The sequence below is a fragment of the Elephas maximus genome, chromosome 27, assembly GCF_024166365.1.
Source record: "Elephas maximus indicus isolate mEleMax1 chromosome 27, mEleMax1 primary haplotype, whole genome shotgun sequence".
Taxonomy (NCBI): Eukaryota; Metazoa; Chordata; class Mammalia; order Proboscidea; family Elephantidae; genus Elephas; species Elephas maximus.
In genome coordinates this window covers 7,975,747-7,999,215 of record NC_064845.1, presented here as the reverse complement: position 1 = coordinate 7,999,215, position 23,469 = coordinate 7,975,747, and the positions used below count along the sequence as shown (strand labels likewise).

The following is a 23,469-nucleotide window of genomic DNA, read 5'->3' as shown; positions in this document are numbered from 1 at the left end:
GTCTCTCTGACCTTTTTGGTTGCAGATCCTTACTAGGCCCATTGACCGGCCTTTGCCCCTGTGTACCCAGCCATCCCACACATACTTATAAGATTGATTTTTTTGTAAATATTTCCTTCAGCATACCTAATACTTGTCATGGAATCTCTGGCCAGACATGCTGGTTGTTAACTATGTGTAATACGAGTTGTGTGTGGGGATTGGGGGCCGGGCGTTCGGTCTACTTGGGAAGATGTTTAGGAATGCAAAATCTGAAACTGGCTGCTTGTGTATCTTGCCTGTCACCTGCTAACTCCTGTTTCTAACTCTGTTGCTGTTGCCTTGGGGTGATACCTGTCTCTAAAACCTATAAAATAAGAGTATGATTATTGCAAAAAAAATTAGTTTTGGGGATGAACTTTATATTTTAAGAAAATTCATGTTAGAATCACTGCACTTAATACCTGTACTTTCTTTTTCTTTAAAAACACTGTCAGATGTTGGTACTACTTTCAATCAAAACCTAGTTTGATTAAGGAAAGGGCATTTTTTTGTCCTTTTCTGCTGAGAGTCATGGTGCTCCTCTCTCCCTTTTTTGCTCTGATTGCTGGGAATTGAAGACAGATTTAAAGTTTGAACTCCCAGGCCCTTTTGACCTACATTCTTTGTGCATTTTTATCTAGTCTTGACTTTTCATATGTAGATGTCTATCCCTTCATTTTTCTATCTTGCCATTGCTTTATTGTGTGTTTTTGTGGGAGAAGGTGATAAATTAAGATATTGTATATATTTTAGAATTTTTAAAAGCACTGATTTTGTGGACTTTGATTGCATATCTAAACTATGGTAAAGCAGTGCTTTTAGTACTTACTGATACCTTCAACATTTACTCAACAGGCAACAAATATTTACCGTGTGATAACTATGTACAGTACCAAGTGTTGGTGATATAGGCAGAGTTCCTGTTGTAATGGGACTTTTCTTTCCAGAATGGCAAGCAGACAAAAAAAAAAGCAAGATAATTTCCATTATGTTGTAGGTAGTTGCCATTGAATTGATTCCAACTCATGACAACCCCATGTGTAACAGTAGTACTGCTCTGTAGGGTTTCTTGGCTCTGATCTGAACAGAGTCCTTGGTAGCACAAACAGTTAAGTGTTCAACTACTAGCTGGAAGGTTGATGGTTTGAACCTACCCATATTCAAACCCCCCCAGAGGTGTGCCTCCGGAGGCAGGCCTGGTGATCTGCTTCTGAAAGGTCATAGTCTAGGGAGCAGTTCTACTGTGCTCGCATAGGGTCTCCATGAGTTGGAATCGACTTGTCCGTAAATAACAACAATCTTAATGGGAGCAAACTGCCAGGCCTTTCCTTCCATAGTACTGCTGGGTGGGTTCAAACTGCCAGCCTTTAGTTAGCAGTCAAGTGTAAGCTGTTTGTGCGCCAAGGGGCCTAAATTTCAGTTATAAAGGCTATGAAAAGCTAAAGTGTAATATGCTAGCTAGTGGCTGATGTGCATTTATGGGGTATAATATAGGGCCACCGCTTTAGATGTGGAAGTAGGTGTTTTTGAGGTGATGAATGACAAGAAGGAGTTAGCCCTGTGAAGATCTGGGTTAAAAGCATTCCTGCAGGCAGGACCAAGCTTGGCATGTTGGAGGAACAAAAGCAAGGTCACTGTGGCCAAGATGTAATGGGGAAGGTGGAGAGTGTTAGATAGGGCCAGATCAAGTGCTGAGATGGGTAGTTGAGGAATTAAATCCTTATTCAGACTAATTTTTTAAAAAAGAATAAAATGGGGCAGAAATTCATTTGGCTGCAACAGATTTCTTCATTTTTGTTTACAATACCGAATGGTTTTGTGAGTGATATAGAAGGTTGATGAGAGATTTTAGAGGCCAAAACATAGAGAGGGAACTAAATAGCATTGAATACAGTACATGGAATGTGCACTGAATGATAATTAAACCAGTTACAGTGTTTTTCTTATTCTGTACCTGAATAGTGTATTTGTATGGAAAGGCTAGTTTACCTTAACAGTGGAAGTTAAACACAGCTCATAACCTCACTCTAGCACTAAATCGTGTTACTCGGGATACATTCATGGAAAATATGTTTTAAAATTGGATCATACATAAAATGTTCTAGAGGAGCTTTAGCCAACATTTGTTGGACGGCTTACTGTATGGCGGGAACTGTGCCTGGTGCTGAGGTAGGCAGGTTGATTCGTTTCGTACTTGCCTAGAGGGCCATACGGTATGAGATAGTCTCCCGGGAATCCATCTCATCAGTTGATCGACTTTGAGCAAGTTACTTAACCCCCTGTGCTTTCCTCTTCTCATCTGTAAGTTGGGAATAGTTGTCCTCAAAATTAAATGAGTTAATACAGATAAACAAAGTAAAACAGCGCATGGTACATAGTAAGCACTCTTTAAATGTTCATTCTTGTTACACACTTCAGATGGCATTTCTGCTTTTAAAGGCCTTCTAATCTAGTGGAGGAGGCAAATAGGTAAATTAGCGCCGCAGTTGGTATGTTGGATGGTTTGGAAGAGATAGAATCCTAAGTGCAAGATACAGTAGAGGTGTAAAGGAGAATGACAACTCTTATCTGAAAAGGATTGTTGTTGTTAGTTGCCATCTAGTTGATTTCAACTCATGGTGACCCCATGTGTGCAGAGTAGAACTGCTCTGTAGGGTTTTCAAGGCTGTGACCTCTCAGAAGCAGATTGCTAGGCCTGTCTTCCAAGGCACCTCTGGGTGGGTTCAAACCACCAACCTTTCAGCTGGTGGTAGAGTGCTCAATCATTTGCACCACGCAGGGATTCTTATCTGGAAAGGATAGTTAAGGCTTAGCTGGAGGTATCTTTTGATGTAGATCTTGGAAGGCAGGTGTTAGGGAGGATATGGAAGGATGGTTCTTCAGGGAACAAGATCAGTTTGTGCAAAGTTAAAGAAGTGTGAAGCAGCATGAACAATGTGTATTCAAGGAAGAGCCAGAAGTTTAGGAATATAAGGTGAGAAAGAGGTAGGTGGGGACCATTTCATGGGGGGGATGTGAAGGGAAAGGGAGCCTTAAAACATTAGAATTTTATCCTGTAGGTCTGGGGAAACATTCGAAGGATTAATGTAGAAAGCTAAGAGTTCTAAACATTGCCCATTGTGTGGAGAATGGATTGGTAAGCAGGAAGGGGATACTGGAAGCTGGGAACCTAGTAAGGAGGCAAGTAAAATAGTCTAGATAAAACATGAAGAGGGCATTACTTAGAGGAATGTAAGAGCTGGGTTCGTGGAGAGAGAGGAGTCTAAGATGACTCCTAGACATATGTGAGAGTGGTAACATTTTAACTAGGATGGAGACCAGATTTAGTATTGGAGGCTGGAGTAAATGAGTTCAGATTTAGGTGTGTCGAGCTTGAGGTGCCTGTGGAGACGTCTAAGTAGATGTCTGAGTAGGCTATGGTATACGGATTTAGAGCTTAGAGAAAGGAATCGTATGTGGTAATTGAAGTTCAGGGAATGGACAAGGAGAATGAAGACCAAGCCTTGGCACCAGTATTGTGGAGCGTTCTAACAAGGAAAGTCTGCGTATACAGTGCTTGAAGACTTCTCCATTCAAGGGAGTTAGTACAAGCAGTTCTCACGGAAGTTTCAGGTCCTCACCTTCTTGAGGTGCTTCTTAAGCCTGAGGTCCAGCCGTCAAGCTGACTCTGTTTTCCCATCTGTCAGTTGCCCAGTCATCTTTCTCCCATCTTACAAAAAGAATGCGCACTACTCACGTGTCCTTAATGGATGCTTTCAACCTTTCGACTGGCAGTCTAGGGCTTCACCGTTTGCGACATCCAGGGACCTTGTAAATTTAGACTTTACCCTCATGCATGGTGCAAAGGTGAGGCAGTGTAGTTTTTCCATGGAATTCCCCCCCTCCTTGGGGAACAGTAAACTTTGTCACTTCCATGGTGGCGAATAGATTGTTTTCCATCTCCTTTTACTAAAGTTTTTTTTTTTTACTAAAGTGACAACCTTTCCATGGTCCTTGCTTTGTAAGTGTAATAAATTCTTTGTCTCTGGCATTGAGATATTTCAGTTCAGGTAAAGACTTCCTTGCGGTAGCATTCCTAACTTTAGCTTAGTCTTCCATGTAGCTAGTACACTAAGTTATTTTGTTTTCTTAAAATCCATTTCCCTCAGTCGAAAGTTTGGGTATATTACTCCTTTGCCTTAGACCGCTCAGTGGTTCCAGAGAGAAACATGGTTATCAGTTTGATTTTTCTTTTTTAGAGAATCTGTTTCCTCTGCATGATTTTAAGTTGTTTTTCATCCATAAGTGTGTTGAAACTTATTGGAATGTATATGGAGTTTTTTTTTTTTTTTTCCTTTTAATCCTTTGTAGCATTCAGTCTTTTTTTTAAAGACAGATGTAAGAACTTCTGAATTTTTCTTTAGGTTTCTTAATTTTTTCATAATACTTTTAATCTTGTTCTAACCTTTTCATTTTTTGTCTTTTCTGCTATTTAGCCTATCTTTTTATTTTGTTTACCTTGACAATCGTATTTTTGGCATTCAGAATCTTAAATATTTCCTTTATTTCATTAATAATAGTAGCAGTAGCCTCTCAGTGCTTTAGAGACACTTATATTTTTACTCAGCATAGCTGCCTTAGGTAACGGTTTCTGTTGTTAACCCTGTTTTACAGATGAAGGAACTAAGATTCAATCCCAGGCTATAATTCGAGAGCATGCACTCTCTACCTCTAGGTTATACTTTCTCTGGCTGCTCTGACTTGTCCTTGCTCTCTGAAGATATTAATTCGTAATTCTGTTTCCTGGTATTGGAGCCCTGATGGTGCAGTGGTTAGGAGCTTGGCTGGCTAACCAAAACGTCAGCAGTGCTAATCCACTAGCCACTCTTTGGAAACCCTGTGGAGCAGTTCTGCCCTGTCCTATAGGGTTGCTATAAGTCGGAATCGACTTGATGGCCAGGTTTTGGTTTCCTGGTATTGTTATTGTTAAGTGCCATCCAGTCAGTTCCAACTCATAGCGACCCTATACTACAGAGTTGAACTGCCCCATAGGGCTTCTAAGGAGTGGCTGGGGGATTTGAACTGCTGACGTTTTGATTAGCAGCCAAGCTCTTAACCACTATGCCACCAGGGCTCCTTCCTGGTATTAGTTCTTCTATTTGTTGATTTTGATACTTAGCTTTCATTATACTTACTTACCTCAAATGTTTGCTTTTTGGATGTGCTCTTATTTTTGTGTTTGGTAAGTCTGTCTGTAAGTGCTCCACAGCTTGAGCCTAGTGATTGTGGGGGTGAGGACCAGGACTTGTGGGATTTCCTGTTCTTCCTCTGTGTGTCCAGTGTTGTTTGACTTGTTGACTCACTATGTGTAGTGCTTCTACCTCAGGCAGATACCTCTGGTGCCCCCTTTCCTGCTTGGCAAAGTAGGAGAAAGTTATCCATCTGCCTGGCTGTCTTTCTCTAATGCTCTTACGCTGAGGACTGCTCCAGGCTTCCCTCCTGTCCCCATAGCCACTGTGCACTAAACGTGGAATATCCCTGGGACTGCCCCTGTGGTCAGCGTTTTCTTCTGCCTGCAGTTTGAACTGTACTTTCTTTAATTTCTTATCTTCAAGTTTGTCTTCTTTCCAGAATTCAATATAAACTCTCCTTCTTTAAGGTCATATTCTTGGTTTACAGTGCTGTTATGGTTCTCCTACAGGTTGTGTTTTGTTTTGCTTTTGGAGTGGTATTATAATTTACTCTTTATCCCTGTAACTTGTGGGGCCTTAGAACTGGAGCTGGTTGTGGCAAGTGAGCTCCTTCTATTTTGATGCTATCTTCTGTCAGTGGTTCTTAATCTTCTGAGAGTCCTGGACTTCTTTCTTTTACCATTTGATGAATTTTAGGGACCTAGACTTTCTTTTATATCCATATTTATAGCCCTCTCCCACCTGGACCCTAAGCAACGGACAATCGTTACTTTGAACGTTACTAGTTTTGTAGGGGAAACCCTGGTGACATAGTGGTTAAGTGCTATGGATGCTAACCAAAAGGTTGACAGTTCGAATCCACCAGGCGCTCCTTGGAAACTGTGGCGCAGTTCTCCTCTGTCCTGTAGGGTCTCTATGAGTCGGAATCGACTCAATGGCGATGGGTTTGGTTTTGGTCTTTCAGTTTCGTAGGTGTGGGGTTTTCTTTTGGATGTGGGGTTTTTTTTGTTTTTAGTTATGTTAGAGTTGTAATCATATTCCTTTAAAAAAAATTGAAATTTCAGAAAAGTTGCTCTAAAATACGTAGCCACAGAGTTGTATAATATAATGCAAGTATAGGGAAAGATAAAGCTGTGTGTTTCTGTTAAGCTGTTTTTTAACACTCCTTTTTTCCTCTTTTTCTCTAGGTTTAACTACAGATCAACACATCATCTTGCTTCTCATGGGTTCTATGAGTTTTTAAATTGGTTTGATGAAAGAGCGTGGTATCCACTGGGAAGAATAGTAGGTGGTACTGTAAGTATATTAGCAGTTATTTATGTTCATCAGAAAATTCTGTGGTTTTTTGACTAAATCATTCTTTGAGAAGGTGGTGGTGGAGATTGTTGAAAGTTTTGTATAGTTGGCTAATCTGTTTTTCCATGGCCGATTAATAATTAACTTAGACTCTTTTCTTGACCCCTCTTTCTTCCTCACCACCTGTGTTTGGATTATCTTAAACATTAGCCACTATTTCTGACAAATGATGGGGTCTGCATGTCAAGTTCACGCTATTTGTATGTTTTTGTGTTAATTTTTATAGCAACTCGCTTGAAAATAATCTTTTGGAAAGAGACTGAAATTTAGAATAACCGGATAATTCTAATTTTCTAGGTTCCAAATCTTCCATAAAAAAATCAGAACCAAACCCACTGCCATCAAGTCGATTCTGACTCACCTCGATCCCACAGGGTTTCCGAGGCTGTGAATCTGTCCGGACTGCCTGCCACACCTTGCTCCCATGGAGCCGCTGGCAGTTTCAAACTGCCGACCTTTTGGTTAGCGGTCAGTTGCTGTAAAGTGTTCCACATAACTGAGTAGTATTTGAATATAGTTCATGAGGAATTCTGATGACCAGATGACATGAAAATAATGATTATTTTTTTTAGAATTTGGAATGTAAGGAAAATTTTGAAGAGGAGAGCGTTATCAATTTTATTAGCTTTTTTAAACCCAAAGGAAATTTGACTCTGCTGATTGTTGTTTGTTTTCTATTTTATTTCTATTATTTCCTTCTTTCACTTTCTTGAGTTTATTTTGATGTTCTTTTTCTGACTTCCTGAGATGATCTGCTCAATTTTTAACTTCATTTACATATGCGTTTTAAAGCTATAAATCTTTCACCAGTCACTGCTTTAGCTGCATTCCATAAGTAGCTTTTTTTTTTTCTTAATATAATAATTTATTGTTTTTGGTGAAAACTACACAGCAGTTTAGATTCCCATTGAACAATTTCTACACACATTTCGTGGTACTGGTTACGTTCTTCATTATGTGTGAACATTCTCAATATTTCCATTCTAGTTTAGTTTCCATTAATCTAGTTTCCCTGCTCTCTTAGATTCTCATCTTTGTTTTAAAGAATTGCTGACCATTCGGTTTCTTATAGATATTTTTTAAAGGAGCTCAGTACTCACAGTGATATTCTTTATTTTGCGAGCCAATCTCTTATTCAGCTAAAATGTGATCTTGGGCTAGTTTTCATTTGAGTATCTCAGGGCAGTAGTCTGGGAGTCCCTCCAGTCTCAACCAGTCTACTAAGTCTGTTTTGTTTTTTTTCTTTTTTTTGGCTGGGGGGTACTTGAGGTTCTCTTCCACATCTTTCTCCCGTTCTACTAGAGTCCATCTAATGTGGTTCTGATTGTGAATTCCGTAAGTTTCGATAGCTGTAATATTTTCATTATGATTTAATTAAAAATATTTTTTAATTTCTGTTAAAATTTTCCCTTTGACTCATGGGTTATCTAGAATTGCGTTTAATTTCCCAGCATAGGGGACTTTCTTAGTTATCTTTTTTTGATTTCTGCTTCAAATATTTTGTGGTTAGAGAATAAATTCTGTGTATTTCAGTTCTTTGAAATTTATTGAGACTTGATTTGTGAGCTAGGATATAGCCAGATTTTATAAACATTCTCTCTTGTGTTTGGAAACAATGTGTTTTCCTTGTTGGTAAAGTGTTGTTGCGTTTCTCGTTTGGGGGGTCTTCTTATCTTTGATATAAATAGAGATAAAGGCCCAATGAGAGTGGTCATGGTGGTCTGCAGTGTGCAGAGAGGCTCTGAGTACTGAAGGGCGGGTGTGGTAGATGTCTGTTACCTGCAGTGCTCGTGGTGCTAACGGACTTTACACGTGTACTTTATTGTGTTCGTATTTAATGACTGTAGTTTCTGTGTGTGCTTTATAACTTTTCATCTTGAAGTCGTCCTCAGTGGAGGCTTGTTTTCTCTGAGACTCCTAGTGCCCTGGGGTTTGGGGCCATCCATGTAATAACCTTTTTCATTTGCCTTTGCTGGAGCCCTTAGGGATTTCACCAGTTCTAGGGGAGCTTTTAGAGGCCATTTCTCATCTTGAGGTTTCTTACACCTAACGTTGTTATAAATGTGGAGCCCACATTCACACACGTGAATGACTTGCTTCTTTCTCCTGTAGTGTTTCATTTCTACTCAGAGCTTTGGAAGTCAACGAATAATTTCTTTCAGAAGCATCAGCACAGAGCTGGTTCCTGTGACACAGAGGTTAAAGACGTCCCAAGTGTCTAACTTTTCCAAGCTGCTGTCCCACTCCAACATCTCTAACATCAACTACTTCCTCTCCCCTCAGCGTTCTCCCTCTTGTCTTTGGGTTCCCTAATTCACTGCAAGGTCTCACAGAACTCACGGACCACATAAAGGAAATTGCTCATGCAGTTGTTGGAGGCTGGCACGTCCCAAATTCATGGGTCAGTCTCTGCCCAAAGGTACTCAGCTTTCTTGTTTGGGGGCTGGAAGCCCACTGCACTGTCCTTGTGGGCCTCTCCTTCTTTGGTGGTGGTGGGCTCCCCTCTTTGCTCTAGAATTGGCTCTCTTTCAAGGCAAAACTGACCAATCCCCTTAGTAGGTCACAGTTACCCTATCACACAGTCACCTGGGTGGGAATGATAAGCCCATGGCCAGAAAGGCCACACAGAAAAGTAATTAATCCACTGCAGGAAGGAAGGCAAGCGTCTTACTGCTTCCCTCGATGGATGAGTAGAACTTGTCTGATCTAGTTTCATAAACAGGACATTCCTTCCAGGGCTTGGCTTGTGCTGGAAACACGACTTTCTCTCTGATGTCTATGTTGGGTGACAACTCCCTAGCTTCCAGCCCCCAAGGCCTGTAACAGGTCTGACTTTTTTTTTTCCCTGTGGGCTCCCGTGGCGTCAGTACCTCTTTGCATTTCCTCTTCATTTTTAGCATCCAGAGAATTCTTTGTTTTGAGCTTGAATATGCTGTGGGAGAAATTTCTTTCCTCAATACTTCTACGTGATGTATTTTGGTGTGTCAGCTCAGTCTACCGTATCGCATGGAAATAATTGACGTACCTTGAGCAGCATTTTCAAATTCACTTCTGTTTTCTTTGAAGGTTGCTGACGGAATCATACCCTGGGACCTGGTATTAAATGTGATGTAGAACAAAATTTTCATTTTCTTTTTTTTTGTTTTGAGACAGATGTAAAGTTGCCATAGTTTTGCCCTTCCTCCATTTTTCCTTCTGTTCGTGCATTCGCTTGGTATGGAGCGTCTGTTTTCTGCCGGCCGTTGTTCTAGATGGCTGGGGAAGATTCCCTGCTTTTTCTGGGGCTTATATTTTAGTGAGGGTGAGCAGTTAATAGACAATAAATAAGTAAAATAAAGAGTATGTCAGATGGTGGTAAGTCCTACAAAGAAAGGTCAGGCAGGTGGGCTAAGGACATGAGAGATTCGTAGTGTTAAATAGTGTAACTGGTGAAAAATTTACAGCATTACCTTTGTAGTTTCAACAATGGAGGAAGTAAAGGGTCTTTTAGGGCTTAGCTAAGGGTGCAGATGTAAATGCACATTTTAGTCCCTGAAGAATCACTCAGAAACAATGTACTGTTGACTGCTGTTGGAATACTTCCTGCGTGCTGTTCCTCTGTAAGGGTGAGGGAAGGAGTACCCCTGGGAACTGGCCCCTACTGGTGTAGTGTTTCCTTTCATCCCGAATCACTTTAAGTGACATGAAAACTTTCATCCTTCCAGGAGTCCTAAATCATTGATCTTTGAATTCACTAACTGCTTGGTCCTTCTTTTCATAACTAAAATTACTTACTTTCTTTTTTTTTTTTTTTATTGTGCTTTAAGTCAAAGTTTACAAATCAAGTCAGTCTCTCATACAAAAACTTACATACACGTTGCTATGTACTCCTAGCTGCTCTCCCCCTAACGAGACAGCACACTCCTCCTCTCCACCCTGTATTCCCTTGTCCATTCAGCCAGCTCGTGTACCCCTCTGCCTTCTCATCTCGCCTCCAGACAGGAGCTGCCCACATAGTCTCATGTGTCTTCTTAAGTCAAGAAGTTCACTCCTCACCAGTATCGTTATCTATCGTATAATCCAGCCCAATTCCTGTCTGAAGAGTTGGCTTCAGGAATGGTTCCAGTTTTGGCTAACAGAAGGTCCAGGAACCATGACCTCTGGGGTCCCTCTAGTCACAGTCAGACCGTTAAGTCTGATCTTTTCATGAGAATTTGAGGTCTGCATCCCACTGCTCTCCTGCTCCGTTAGGGATTTACTTTCTTAATCTTGGGCTTGAAAGGAGGGAAAGCTTCTTCATAAACACCACATAATTCATTTTGCTGCCTAAGTTTTCTTGGCCATTTCTCCTTTTTTCCCGTTTCCTTTTACACATATACCTATGGGTGAAACTGGAATGTTTAAAAAAAAACATATTTGAGGATAAGTTAGACTAGGACCTGTTTTGAAGTGAAGGGAAAAAAAAAAAGGGAGTTAGCAAGATCAATAGGAAAGTTACCTATAGTTTTCATTCTTACACATTTTCAATTTTAATCATTCCTCCTTTGTATTCTGTGTGATCTCCCCCCTTCTACTGATATATGTATCCCTCTGTATTTGAACTTTGTTTTTTAGTACCCAGTCCAAAATGAACATTTTATTTTGTAGTATACAACAAAGGCCAACAGTTTTGAGGTCTTGTTCTCAAACTTATTACAAAGACTGTGTAATGATAATAAAGAAGAGAACTTAATGTTAGTTTTTTCAGATACTTCATTTTATATGTAATAATTAAAGTTTCCTTTTTTTTTTTCTCTCTAGGTTTACCCAGGATTGATGATAACAGCTGGCCTTATTCATTGGATTTTAAATACATTGAACATAACAGTTCATATAAGAGACGTATGTGTGTTCCTTGCACCAACTTTTAGCGGCCTTACATCTATATCTACTTTCCTGCTTACCAGAGAACTTTGGAACCAGGGAGCAGGACTTTTAGCTGCTTGTTTTATTGCTATTGTACCAGGTTACATATCTCGGTCAGTAGCTGGATCTTTTGATAATGAAGGCATTGCTATTTTTGCACTTCAGTTCACATATTACTTGTGGGTAAGTGACACTTAATGTTTTGTTACCACTGATGCCCGTGACCTTTCTCCTGACATACTGTAGGTTGTATTACTTAGATAAAAAAGAATACCCAAGGTAAAAAGTTTAGCCCCACATTTGTACTTCATCAATTATAGTTGCATATAGAGATTGTTGTTACTGTTCATAATAAATTTAATAATTGGTAAAATTAAAAATGTCAGGCATTGTTTTTGCCTCTAATTTTATATATATGTATACATAAAACTTAAGTTTCACAACAATCATGTGAGATATGTACTGTCGTGTCTATTTTACAGAGCGTGATTCATGATAATATCTTTACTTTGGAGTTACAGCCCAAAAAAAAGGCTATCAGAAAACAAGCTGTTGATTTGTTTAAGGGGAAAGGAATAAGAAATACTTAGGGAAGTTGAAATTTTGTTCAGTGACTTGGGATTTCAAATTCTCTTTCCAAAACTAGCATTTTATTTATTTTGCTGTTACCAAGTTATTTAAATGTAGTTAGTTATTTTTATGTGGAAAATGATGCTGCTTTTTACTGAGTTCAGCTTAAAGCTTGCATTCATTCATTATTTGAGCTTTAGTTTGTGTTCATGCTTATTAGTGCTAGGATTTGTCAACAAGTTTTATGTCAATACTTTATATATAATTATCGTTTAGGTAGCTAGATGAATGGCAGCATGATTTTTGTCTTTAACAATTATTTTACATATTTTCCAAGTACTTGACTAGTGGGTATACTTGCATGGCAGGGAAGTCCAGAGGAGAATGTTGCTGTCACTCAGTAAAGACAGTCACTTAATCTTCAGTTTAAAGGAAAAAAAAAAAAAGTACATATGGAGATGAAGGTGATAAACCAAGATGTTGCTGTTGTGTTGTATTCATCAAAAAAAATGCTTAAAATGTTTAAAAACAAACTTTATGTATTGTGTACAGCTAAGAAAAAAAAACTTCAAACTTGGGGACCCCTGTCATTAATAATGCCTTTTAAAAATGCATACTTTTCTTAAGTTATAAAAATAATAGGTGTAAATATGGGTAGATCTCGACAATATAATGTGAAGTAGAAAAAATAAAGTGCAGTAGAATGTACAGTATGATACCATTTATTTAGATTTTAAACAGTACAGCCATACTGTGTATTGTTTGTTTGTACATGTTTATAATGAAAACAGAGAAACGTGTGTATTGCTTCATGATAGTGGTTACTTCTGAGGATGGGTCAGTAGTATTGGGAAACAGTATGAATAGGGCTTTTGATTATGTCAGTAAAAACGATTTTGATAAAACTATCTGATGCAAATTAGCATTTATAGGTCTGAATGACTAGGTTCATGACTGTTAAATTATTCTCTGCTCTTCTGTATGTTTGAAATATTTTGTAATGAATTAAAAAAAATGGTATATCCCATTCGTGGGAAATTAAGACAATATAGAAAAATACCTGTAAAGAAAAAAATCACTCAGAGACAACTACCATTCATATTTTTTACATATTTCTAAATTTTTTATGCTTTTAAGGAACAAAGGTATTGTGTTGTCCGGGTAGGTTTGCATCCTTTATTTTCTTTTATCATACCTTGAGTTTGAATCCCTGCAGTAGTCTCCTAACTGGTACCTTCACTACCCTTCAACCAATTTTTATATCTAGTTTTTTTTAATTGAGACAAAATTCATCTAACATAAAATTTGCCATTTTAACCGTTTCACAGTGTATAATTAATTGAATGGTTTTTAATATAGTTCAGTATCGAATATATTAAAAACCATCAACACTATCTAATTTCAGAACTTTTCCATCATCCCAGAAAGGAACCCCATATATTCCAGTTCCCTCATTCTTTAATCCCCTGGTAACCACTAATACTCCTGTCTATGGATTTGTCTATACTGGGCATTTTCTATGTACAGAATCCTACAGTATGTTGCCCTTCCTGTCTGCCGCCTTTTACTTAGTATAATGTTTTCAAGGTTTCAGCCTGTTGTAACATGGATCAGTAATTCCTTCCTATTCATGTCTGAATGGAGCCCTGGGAGCGCAGTGGTTAAGAGCTCGGCTGCTAGCCAGAAGATCAGTAGTTTGAATCCACCAGCTATTCCTTGGAAACCGTATGGGGCAATTCTACTCGGTCCTATAGGGTTGCTGTGAGCCGGAATTGACTCCAATAGCAATAGGTTTGATTTGGTTTTGGTTTATGTCTGGATAATATTACATTGTATGGATAATGCCACATTTTGTTCATCCATTTTATCAGTTGATGGACATTTGGGTTGTCTTCACTTTTTGGCTATTATGAATAATGCTGCCATGAACATTTGTGTGTAAGTTTTTATCTGAGTGTATGTTGTTAATTCTCTTGGGTAAATACCTAGGAGTAGAATATCTGGGTCGTGTCCTAACTCACTAGACAGTTTTCCACAGCGGCTGGCACCATTTTGCATTTCTGCCAGCAGTGTAGGAGAGTTATAATCTCTCCATATCCTCGCCAACACTTAACACTTTCTCTCTGTGTGCGTGTGTTTATAATAGCCGTCCTAGTGGGTATGAGCAGTATGTCACTGAGGTTTTGATTTGCATTTCCCTAGTGACTAATGAGGTTGTGTATCTTTTCATGTGCTTATTGGCCATATGTATATTTTCACTGGAGAAATGTCTATTCACATCATTTGTCTGTTTTTTAATTGAGCTGTTTGTCTAGTTATTGCTGAGTTGTAAGAGTTCTTTATATATTTTCTTGGCTATTAAAATCTTACCAGCAAATATTTTCTCCCAGTCTGTGAGTTGTCTTCACTTTCTTTATGTTTATTTATTTTTTTGTACTTTATATGAAGGTTTACAGAACTGGCTTCTCATTAAACATTAATACACACATTGTTTTATGACATTGGTTAACAACCCCATGACACTGGAGAAATGTCTGTTCACATCATTTGAAAATGATAACACTCTCCCTGCTCGACCTTGGGTTCCCTGTTACCAGCTTTCCTATCCCCTCCTGCCTTCTGGTGCTAGCCTGTGGGCTGGTGTGCCCCGAAAGTCTCCTTTTGTTTTATGGGTCTGTCTAATCTTTGGCTGAAGGGTGAACCTCGGGAGTGACTTCATTACTGAGCTAAAAGGGTGTCCGGGGGCCATAATTTGGGGTTTCTCCAGTCTCTGTCAGGCCAGTAAGTCTGGTCTCTTTTTTTGTGAGTTAGAATTTTGTTCTACATTTTTCTTTAGCTCTGCCTGCCACCCTCTATTGCGATCCCTGTCAGAGCAATCAGTGGTGGTAGCTGGGCACCATCTAGTTGTACTGGACTCAGGCTGCTGGAGGCTGTGGGTATAGTTGTGGTCCATTAGTCCTTTGGACTAATCTTTCCCTTGTCTCTTTAGTTTTCTTCATTCTTCCTTGCTCCCAAAGGGGTGAGACCAGTGGAGTATCCTAGATGGCCTCTTACAAGCTTTTAAGACCCTAGACGCTACTCATCAAAGTAGAATGTAGAACATTTTCTTTATAAACTTTTCTGCTAGTTGCGCTAGATGTTCTGGAGATCATGGTCATGATCAGCCCAGCAGTTCAGTCCCTTAGGGAGTTTGGATGTGTCTGGAGATTTCATGGCCTTGCCTTGGACAAGTTGTGCCTGTTTCCCCAGTATTGTGTACTGCCTTACCCATGATATTGTTTTATTAATTCAACAGACATTTTTCTAGAATGCAGTATGAAACAGATGTCCTTTTATATGTTGATTTTACAGGGTTAAATGAAATTGGTAACTGTCTTAGTTTCTTAGTGCTACTGTAACAGGAATTCCACAAGGGGTGACTTTAATGAACAGACATTTTCTCACAGTTTAGAAAGTTAGGCGTACAAATTTAGGGCTTCAGCTCTAGGGGAAGGCTGTCTTTGTCACCTTGGGGAAATACTTGTCTCAGTTTCTCTAGCATTCTTCCTTGGAAATCTCTACATGGCTTCCATTTTTCCCTCACTCATGCTTTCTTCTGTGCCCAATCTGCTCTTTTATATTTTTAACATAACAAAGAAAACCTTGTTCCCAAATGGGATTGCATCTACAGATACACCAAAAACACCCATCGCTGTAGAGTCGGTTCAGACTCATACTGACCCTATAGGACAGGGTGGAACTGCCCCGTAGGGTTTCCAAGGCTATAAATCTTTACAGAAACAGACTGCAACAACTTTCTCCCATGAAGTGGCCGGTGGGTTCAAACCACCAGTCTTTTGGTTAGCAGCTGGGTGCTTAACCACTAAGCCACCAAGGCTCCTTTTTTACAGGTATAAGAGTTAGGATTTGCAACACGTATTTTTGAGGAACACAATTCAGTCTATTAACAGTAAGCTAGTTTTTAGTAGGAGAAATTTTAGATATCATACTGCTGTTATGCTGTTAAGGATTCCAGAGTGAGACAATGATAAAGCATTGTCAGAACCTTGGAGATTGTTACCTGTAACGTTTTCCTTTGTCCCGTTTTTTAATGCAAGCCATTTAAAATGAATTAGATTTAAAGTAGAAGCAACTGCCCTGTTTGAAATCAAAAAACTTGAGTTCTAGAATAGAAAGTTACTTTCTGAGTTTTTGACAAGTTGCTTAACACTTTGGAATCTCATTCAGTTTCCTCGCTAGTAAAATAGAGAAAATGTTTCGATTACAGAGTTGTCGCAGATATTGATTTTTATTTAAAGCTTGATTGTTGCCACTTGGAAGTAAAAAAGATAAATAAAAGCTTTATCTACTCTGAAAAGTTACTTGAAGACCAAATGAGGTAATGAAAGGGAAAACATTTTGTAATCTCTAAAATATGATATAAATGTAAGTTGTCTAATGATTTCTTGTCTGGTGTTTTTTTGTGGGGTTGCTATGAGTTGGAGCTGATTCAACACCAACTGTTAACTGGCATAAACCAACTTACTCTGTTAATATGGAGCTGTCAAAGACATTTTTGGATTCTTGTTCTGTTGTTAGGTGCTGTTGAGTCGGTTCCAAATCATAGTGACCCTATGCACAACAGAATGAAACACTGCCCAGCCCTGCGCCATCCTTACAATCATTGTTACGCTTGAGCTCATTGTTGCAGCCACTGTCAATCCACCTCTTTGAGGGTCTTCCTCTTTTCCGCTGACCCTGTACTCTGCCAAGCATGATGTCCTTCTCCAGGGACTGATCCCTCCTGACAACATGTCCAAAGTATGTAAGACGCAATCTCGCCATTCTTGCTTCTAAGGAGCATACTGGCCGCACTTCTTCCAAGAGAGGTTTGTTCGTTCTTCTGGCAGTCCATGGTATATTCGATATTTTTCGCCAACACCACAGTTCAAGGGCATCAGCTCTTCTTTGGTCTTCCTTATTCATTGTTCAGCTTTCACATGCATATGATGTGATTGAAAATACCATGGCTTGGGTCAGGCGCACCTTAGTCTTCAGGGTGACATCTTTGTTCTTCAACACTTTGAAGAGGTCCTCTGCAGCAGATTTACCCAATGCAACGCGTCTTTTGATTTCTTGACTGCTGTTTCCATGGGTGTTGATTGTGGATCCAAGTAAAATGAAATCCTTGACAACTTCAATCTTTTCTCCATTTGTCATGATGTTGCTCATTGGTCCAGTTGTGAGGATTTTTGTTTTCTTTATGTTGAGGTGTCATCCATACAGAAGGCTGTGGTCTTTGATCTTCCTTAGTAAGTGCTTTAAGTCCTGTTCACTTTCAGCAAGCAAGGTTGTGTCATCTGCATAATGCAGGTTGTTAATGAGTCTTCCTCCAATCCTGATGCCCCGTTCTTCTTCATATAGTCCAGCTTCTCGTATTATTTGTTCAGCATACAGATTAAATAGGTATGGTGAAAGAATACAACCCTGACCCACACCTTTCCTGACTTTAAACCAATCAGTATCCCCTCGTTCTGTCAGAACAACTGCCTCTTGATCTATGTAAAGGTTCCTCATGAGCACAATTTAAGTGTTCTGGAATTCCCATTCTTCGCAGTGTTATCCATAGTTTGTTATGATCCACACAGTCGAATGCCTTTGCATAGTCAATAAAACACAGGTAAACATCCTGCTGGTATTCTCTGCATTTAGCCAGGATCCATCTGACATCAGCAATGATATTCCTGGTTCCACGTCCTCTTCTGAAAGCAGCCTGAATTTCTGGCAGTTCCTTGTCAATATACTGCTGCAGCCATTTTTGAATGATCTTCAGCAAAATTTTGCTTGCCTGTAATATTAATGATATTCTATAATTTCCACATTCTGTGGATCACTTTTCTTGGGAATAGGCATAAATATGGACCTCTTCCAGTCAGTTGGCCAGGAAGCTGTCTTCCATATTTCTTGACATAGGCGAGTGAGCACCTCCAACGCTGCATCTGTTTGTTGAAACATCTCAATTGATAGTCCATCAATTCCTGGAGCATTGTTTTTCGCTGATGCCTTCAGAGCAGCTTGGACTTCTTCCTTCAGTACCATCAGTTCCTGATCATATGCCACCTCTTGAAATGGTTGAATATCGACTAATTCTTTTTGGCATAATTACTCTGTGTATTCCTTCCATCTTCTTTTGATGCTTCCTGCATCGTTTAATATTTTCCCCGTTGAATCCTTCACTATTGCAACTCGAGGCTTTAATTTTTTCTTCAATTCTTTCAGCTTGAGAAACGCCAAGCGTGTTCTCCCCTTTTGGTTTTCCATCTCCAGCTCTTTGCACGTGTCATTATAATACTTTACTTTGTCTTCTCTAGATGCCCTTTGAAATCTTCAGTTCTTTTACTTCATCAATTCTTCCTTTTGCTTTAGTTGCTCGATGCTCAAGAGCCGGTTTCAGAGTCTCTCCTGTGACATCTATCTTGGTCTTTTCTTTCTTTCCTGTCTTTTCAGTGACCTCTTGCTTTCTTCATGGATGATGTCCTTGATGTCATTCCACAACTCATCTGGTCTTCAGTCACTAGTGTTCAATGCGTCAGATCTGTTCTTCAGATGGTCTCTAAATTCAGGTGGGATATACTCAAGGTCATCTTTTGGCTCTCGTGGACTTGCTCTGATTTTCTTCAGTTTCAGCTTGAACTTGCATATGAGCAATTGATGGTCTGTTCCACAGTTGGCCCTGGCCTTGTTCTGACTGATGATATTGAGTTTTTCCATTGTCTCTTTCCACAGATGTAGTCAGTTTGATTTCTGTGTGTTCCATCTGGCGAGGTGAGTGTGTATAAAAAAAATAGTCACCTTTTATGTTGGCGAAAGAAGGTATTTGCAATGAAGAAGTCATTGGTCTTGCAAATGTTCTGTAGAGATTTTAATCTTTTTTTCGTTAGGACAGAGTAGAGGCTCTGGAGTCAAACTGCCATAGTTTGGTTTCCTCTTGGTTTGAATTCCAGCTTGATCACTTTAGTATAAGTGTAACCTAGAGCAGGTTGTTTGAAGCCCTTGTGCCTGTTTCATCAACTCTAAAATGGAAATAATAATACCTGCCTCGTATGGTTTAAATAAGGTAATGTAGCTAAAGGTATAGAACTGTATGGGGGAACATAGCCAGTGATCAACACACGATCGTTGTTGTTTCTGTTATTCACCAACACTAGAGGACATGACTTAGAAAAATCGTGCAGATAAAATAGTACTTGAAACAATGCAGTTATATTGCCTCCTATAGATGTTTTTTTAGGTCAGATTTATCAGGGTATAATTTCCATACAGCAAAATTCACCCTTTTAAGGTGTACATTAATGTCACATCAAGTTGATTGATAGTGTCATTAAGGCACCCCTTTTTTTTTCCAAGTTCTGTTAATTGCTGAGAGGCAGTTATTGAAATCTCCAAGTACAAATGTCGAATAATCTGTTTTCTCCTCTCAATTTCATTAGTTTCTGCTATCATTTTAGGGATCTATTTGACGCTTATACGTTTATGATTTTTATGTTTTCCTGGTGTGTTGACCCTGTTATTATAATGAAAAAAATTTTTTTGTCCCTAGAAACATTTATCTTAAAATCTGTTTTGCCTGATACTAAGCCACTTTATTTATCTCATTTGATTTGTTTTCATGGTACATCTTTTTCTGTCCTTTATTTCATGCTATTTGTATCTGAGTGTAAAGGTTTATCTTGTTAGTTGTATGTAATTATATCTTGGTGGGTTTTCTTGTTTGTTTTTTTTAATCCAGCCTAAACATGTCTACCTTTTGATTTGGGAGGGAGGGGGGTTGTTAGTCCATTCATGTTTAATTCAGTTTTTTAATAGAATTGGATTAGTATATGCCACTTTCTATTTGTTTTCTGTGTGTCGCATTGCTTTGTTACTCCTCTCTTCCTCTGTCTTCATTATTATTAAGTATGCCATTTTAATTCCTCTGGTTTTTTGCTAGTTTGTCTTATATTTTTAATAGATATTAAGAAAAGAAAAAAATTCAGACAGTCTTATTTACCCCATATATTTAGCATTTTCCAGTGCTTTTCCTTCTTTCTTATGGATGTCATTTTCTTTCAGCCTGAAGGGCTTCTTTCAGTAGTTTTGGTAGAGCGAGTCTGGTAGTAATGGGCTCTTTCATTTTTGAAAGGTAAGTTTCACTGCATAGAAAATTCTTAGTTGGCGCTTTTTCTTTCGATCTATACGTGTTGCCGTGGATTCGGTGCCGTCTCAGTGACCCTATAGAACAGAGGAGAACTGCCCAATAAGGCTTCCGAGGAGCGGCCGGTGGATTCAAACTGCCGGCCTTTAGGTTAGCAGCCAGGCTCTTAACCACTGCACCACCAGGGCTCCCCTTTTCGGCACATAGAGGATGTTATTCTACTCCACCTTCTGGCCTACTACATTCTTTACTGAAGAGTAATTAGCAATTGCTTATATTGTCCCCCTATGCTGTGGTTTTCTCTTTTTTATCAGATTTTATCTTTGTCTTTCAGCAGTTTGATTATGATTTGTCTCGATGTGGTTCTCTTTGTGTTTATTTTGTGTTTATCATACTTGGGGCTCCTTAGCTTCCTGGGTCTATAGATTAATGCTTACCATTAAATTCAGGAAGTTTTCAGATACGGTCTCTTGAAATATTTTTTCTGTCCCTTTCATGTAGACTCCTTTTTGGACTTCCATTTTTTTTCTGTATTCTTTGGATAATTTGTACTGACATATCTTCCTGTTCACTGATTTCTCCTGCCATTCAATTTTGCTGTTAAGTCTAGTGAATGAATTTTTCATTTTGGTTGTAGAACTTTTCAATCTAGAATTTCCACGTGGTTCTTCTTTCACTCATACACATACCCACGTATATATGTATATATATTCGGTCCTAAGTACATACATATAGATGTGTGTGTTTGTGTATATAAAATTCCTGATTGAAATCCCCTGTCACCATATTTTCCTTTAGTTTCTTGAGCAGCATTGTTGGGTACTGTTAAGTCAATCCTGATACCCAAACCCTAAACCCAGTGCCGTTGAGTCGATTCTGATTCATAGAGACCCTATAGGACAGAGTAGAACTGCCCCATAGAGTTTCCAAGGAGTGCCTGATGGATTCGAACTGCCAACCCTTTGGTTCACAGGCATAGCACTTAACCACTACGCCCCCAGGGTTTCCAATTCTGATACAGTGTCCTTTAAGTCTTTATATGTATTTATAACAGCTGCTTTGAAGTCTTAGTCCTTTAAATCCAACATCTGGGCTTACTCAGTCTGTTTCTATTGAGTGCCCCTCTTCTCCCAACTATGAATCGTGCTTTCCAGTTTCTTTTCATGTCTTGTAGTTTTTAGTTGGAGCCGGACGTTTTGATAATACAGTGAAACCTGGGAGAGCCAGAACTCAACAGGACTGCCTTGTGTTTTTTCTGGGTCTTGCAAGTTTCTTGCCTTTACGCAGGTTCCATCTCTCGCAGTTGTTTCTGTACATTGTAATCACTTTGGGTTCTCTTTCATTTTTGTGAAGTTTGTTGGTTTGTTTTAGTAACGCGCCTGAACTTGAACTAAAGAATGAATCTGTCTCTCCGTGGTGTGTATCCATTGATGTCTCTGCTTTGTTAATTTTCATTTGTATATTTTAACTTGTTTCCTAGGAATCGCCCCTGTGTCTGCATAGTTTATAGCTGAACCAAAGATTTGGGCAGAGTTCGTGCTCACATACCTTGAGCTGATAAGGCTGCTACTCTGCCAGTCAGTCAGGTTGTGGGTTGATGAATCCAATCAAAGTTGCAGCCAGTTCTCAAGTCTCCTTGGCTTTTGCTGTTAGCCAGTTTTCTCCGTCTTCTCCATGCACGGACCAGTCATCTGGGGGATGTGTGGCAAGCTTACCTTCACCCTTCTATGCCTTTCTCATTTCCAGTGCCCCCCACTAGCCCCCCACTTGCCCCAACGAGTGCTGCAGCTTTGGCCTAGCAGAGTTAAGGGGTTTTCCCATTTATTGCAGAGTTTATCACTCTTAGCTGGAAAAGCTGTTTGTTTTCACTCTCACCTCCCCACCTCCACCCCTGCATCATGTCTGCCTCCTCAGGCAGCAAAGCTGCTAGTTTTCTTGCCCAGTCTCAGGCTGATTTAACTGCCACACTTGCCAGCCAACCTGAGTGGGGAGCAGCCCCAGGCAAGAAGGCTGTGGACTCCAGCTGTTCCTCCTGGAAGTTCTAACAGTTTTTGAAGAATAAGTACTTCTCACTTTGTCTGCATTTAGTCAGTTTCCAGTGCTCTGAAATGGTGGTTTTAGACAATTTTATCCAGTATTTTCCTGCTTTTTTCTTCCCACTGAGAGGAGTATCTAAACTTCATACCACCCATAACCAGAAATTTGTCTTTGAAGAATCTTGCTGATAAGTGATATTATTTCAACAGCTTTAGAAGGAGGGGAAAAGATTTATTTTATTAATTTAATAAATAGAACTTTAATGGCTTATAGCTGAGAATTTAGATAATAAACTTAACGTGGTAAAGTTAATTTGATTTGGGAAACATTAATGTAAACTTATGAGCTTGGTTTTCTAACCTCCACTTAATCTGATTGCAGCTTAAACTCCTCTAGTCTTTTTATTTTCTTCTGCCGAAGTTGTCCACTTTAGGCAAACTGAACTGGCTGTTTGTTGGCCCCAAGGCTCGCCCCTTGTCTAATTTTCCATCTTCTGGCTCAGTATTTTCTTCACAATGTCTTGGCGATAAGGAGAAGAGGTCTGATGTTAGAATGTCTTCTGGTTACCATCCACAAGATGTGTTGTTGTTTATTTAATTCTCAGAACTTTATGAAGAGAGATTTTGTTGGTTAAGACGTAAGAGGCTCGAGGTAGCTTAGGTAATTTACCCCGTCAGCACTCAGAGCCAGGTTTTGAGTGCAGGCGTTCATGAATTTCTGTGTCACTCTCCTCAGGCATCTCAGTATCAGCATGTCAAACACTGAGTTAAACAACCACCCATTCCCTGTTTTCTTGGCCTTCTTTCTCACGTTAATGTTTCAAGCCAGGAAAGTAGGAATTCTCTTTATCTTCCTTTTCTCCTTTACTCTCCAAATCCAGCAGCTCATCAGAAACTGTTTGTGTGGCCCTTGAACACAGCCTCTCCTTTCCACCTGCATTCCTGCTACTTCAGCTTTGGATCTCAGCACTCACCTAGTCTGACAGTCTGACTGACTTCTGCTACCAATGGCATATCCTTCTCATCTCTTCCTTAAAGAGTCTTCTTTTAAAATAACATACTGATCATGCTACTTCCCTCTTCCAAGCCTCCACTTCTGGACTGCCCGTCAACCATAGATGAAGGCTAAATCCTGCCCCTGACTTTTGAAGTCCCAACCTGCTTCTCGAGCATCCTCTCTTAAAGTGACTGTCCGTTCCCTTCTGAGTCGTTCAGCTGCTGCTCTCTGCCTCTGCCCGTTTATACTGACCCCGCAAGG

General features: G+C 39.5%; 1 protein-coding gene across 1 annotated transcript in view; it reads left to right on the top strand.

The window, feature by feature from the left end:
• Window positions 1-23,469, top strand: part of STT3B (STT3 oligosaccharyltransferase complex catalytic subunit B) — a 100,703-nt gene that overhangs the window by 31,363 nt on the left and 45,871 nt on the right. The window contains exons 2-3 of the mRNA XM_049870703.1: window positions 6,380-6,488; window positions 11,328-11,615. Coding sequence (XP_049726660.1) covers window positions 6,380-6,488; window positions 11,328-11,615 — 397 coding nt within the window. The remainder of the gene's footprint in view (window positions 1-6,379; window positions 6,489-11,327; window positions 11,616-23,469) is intronic.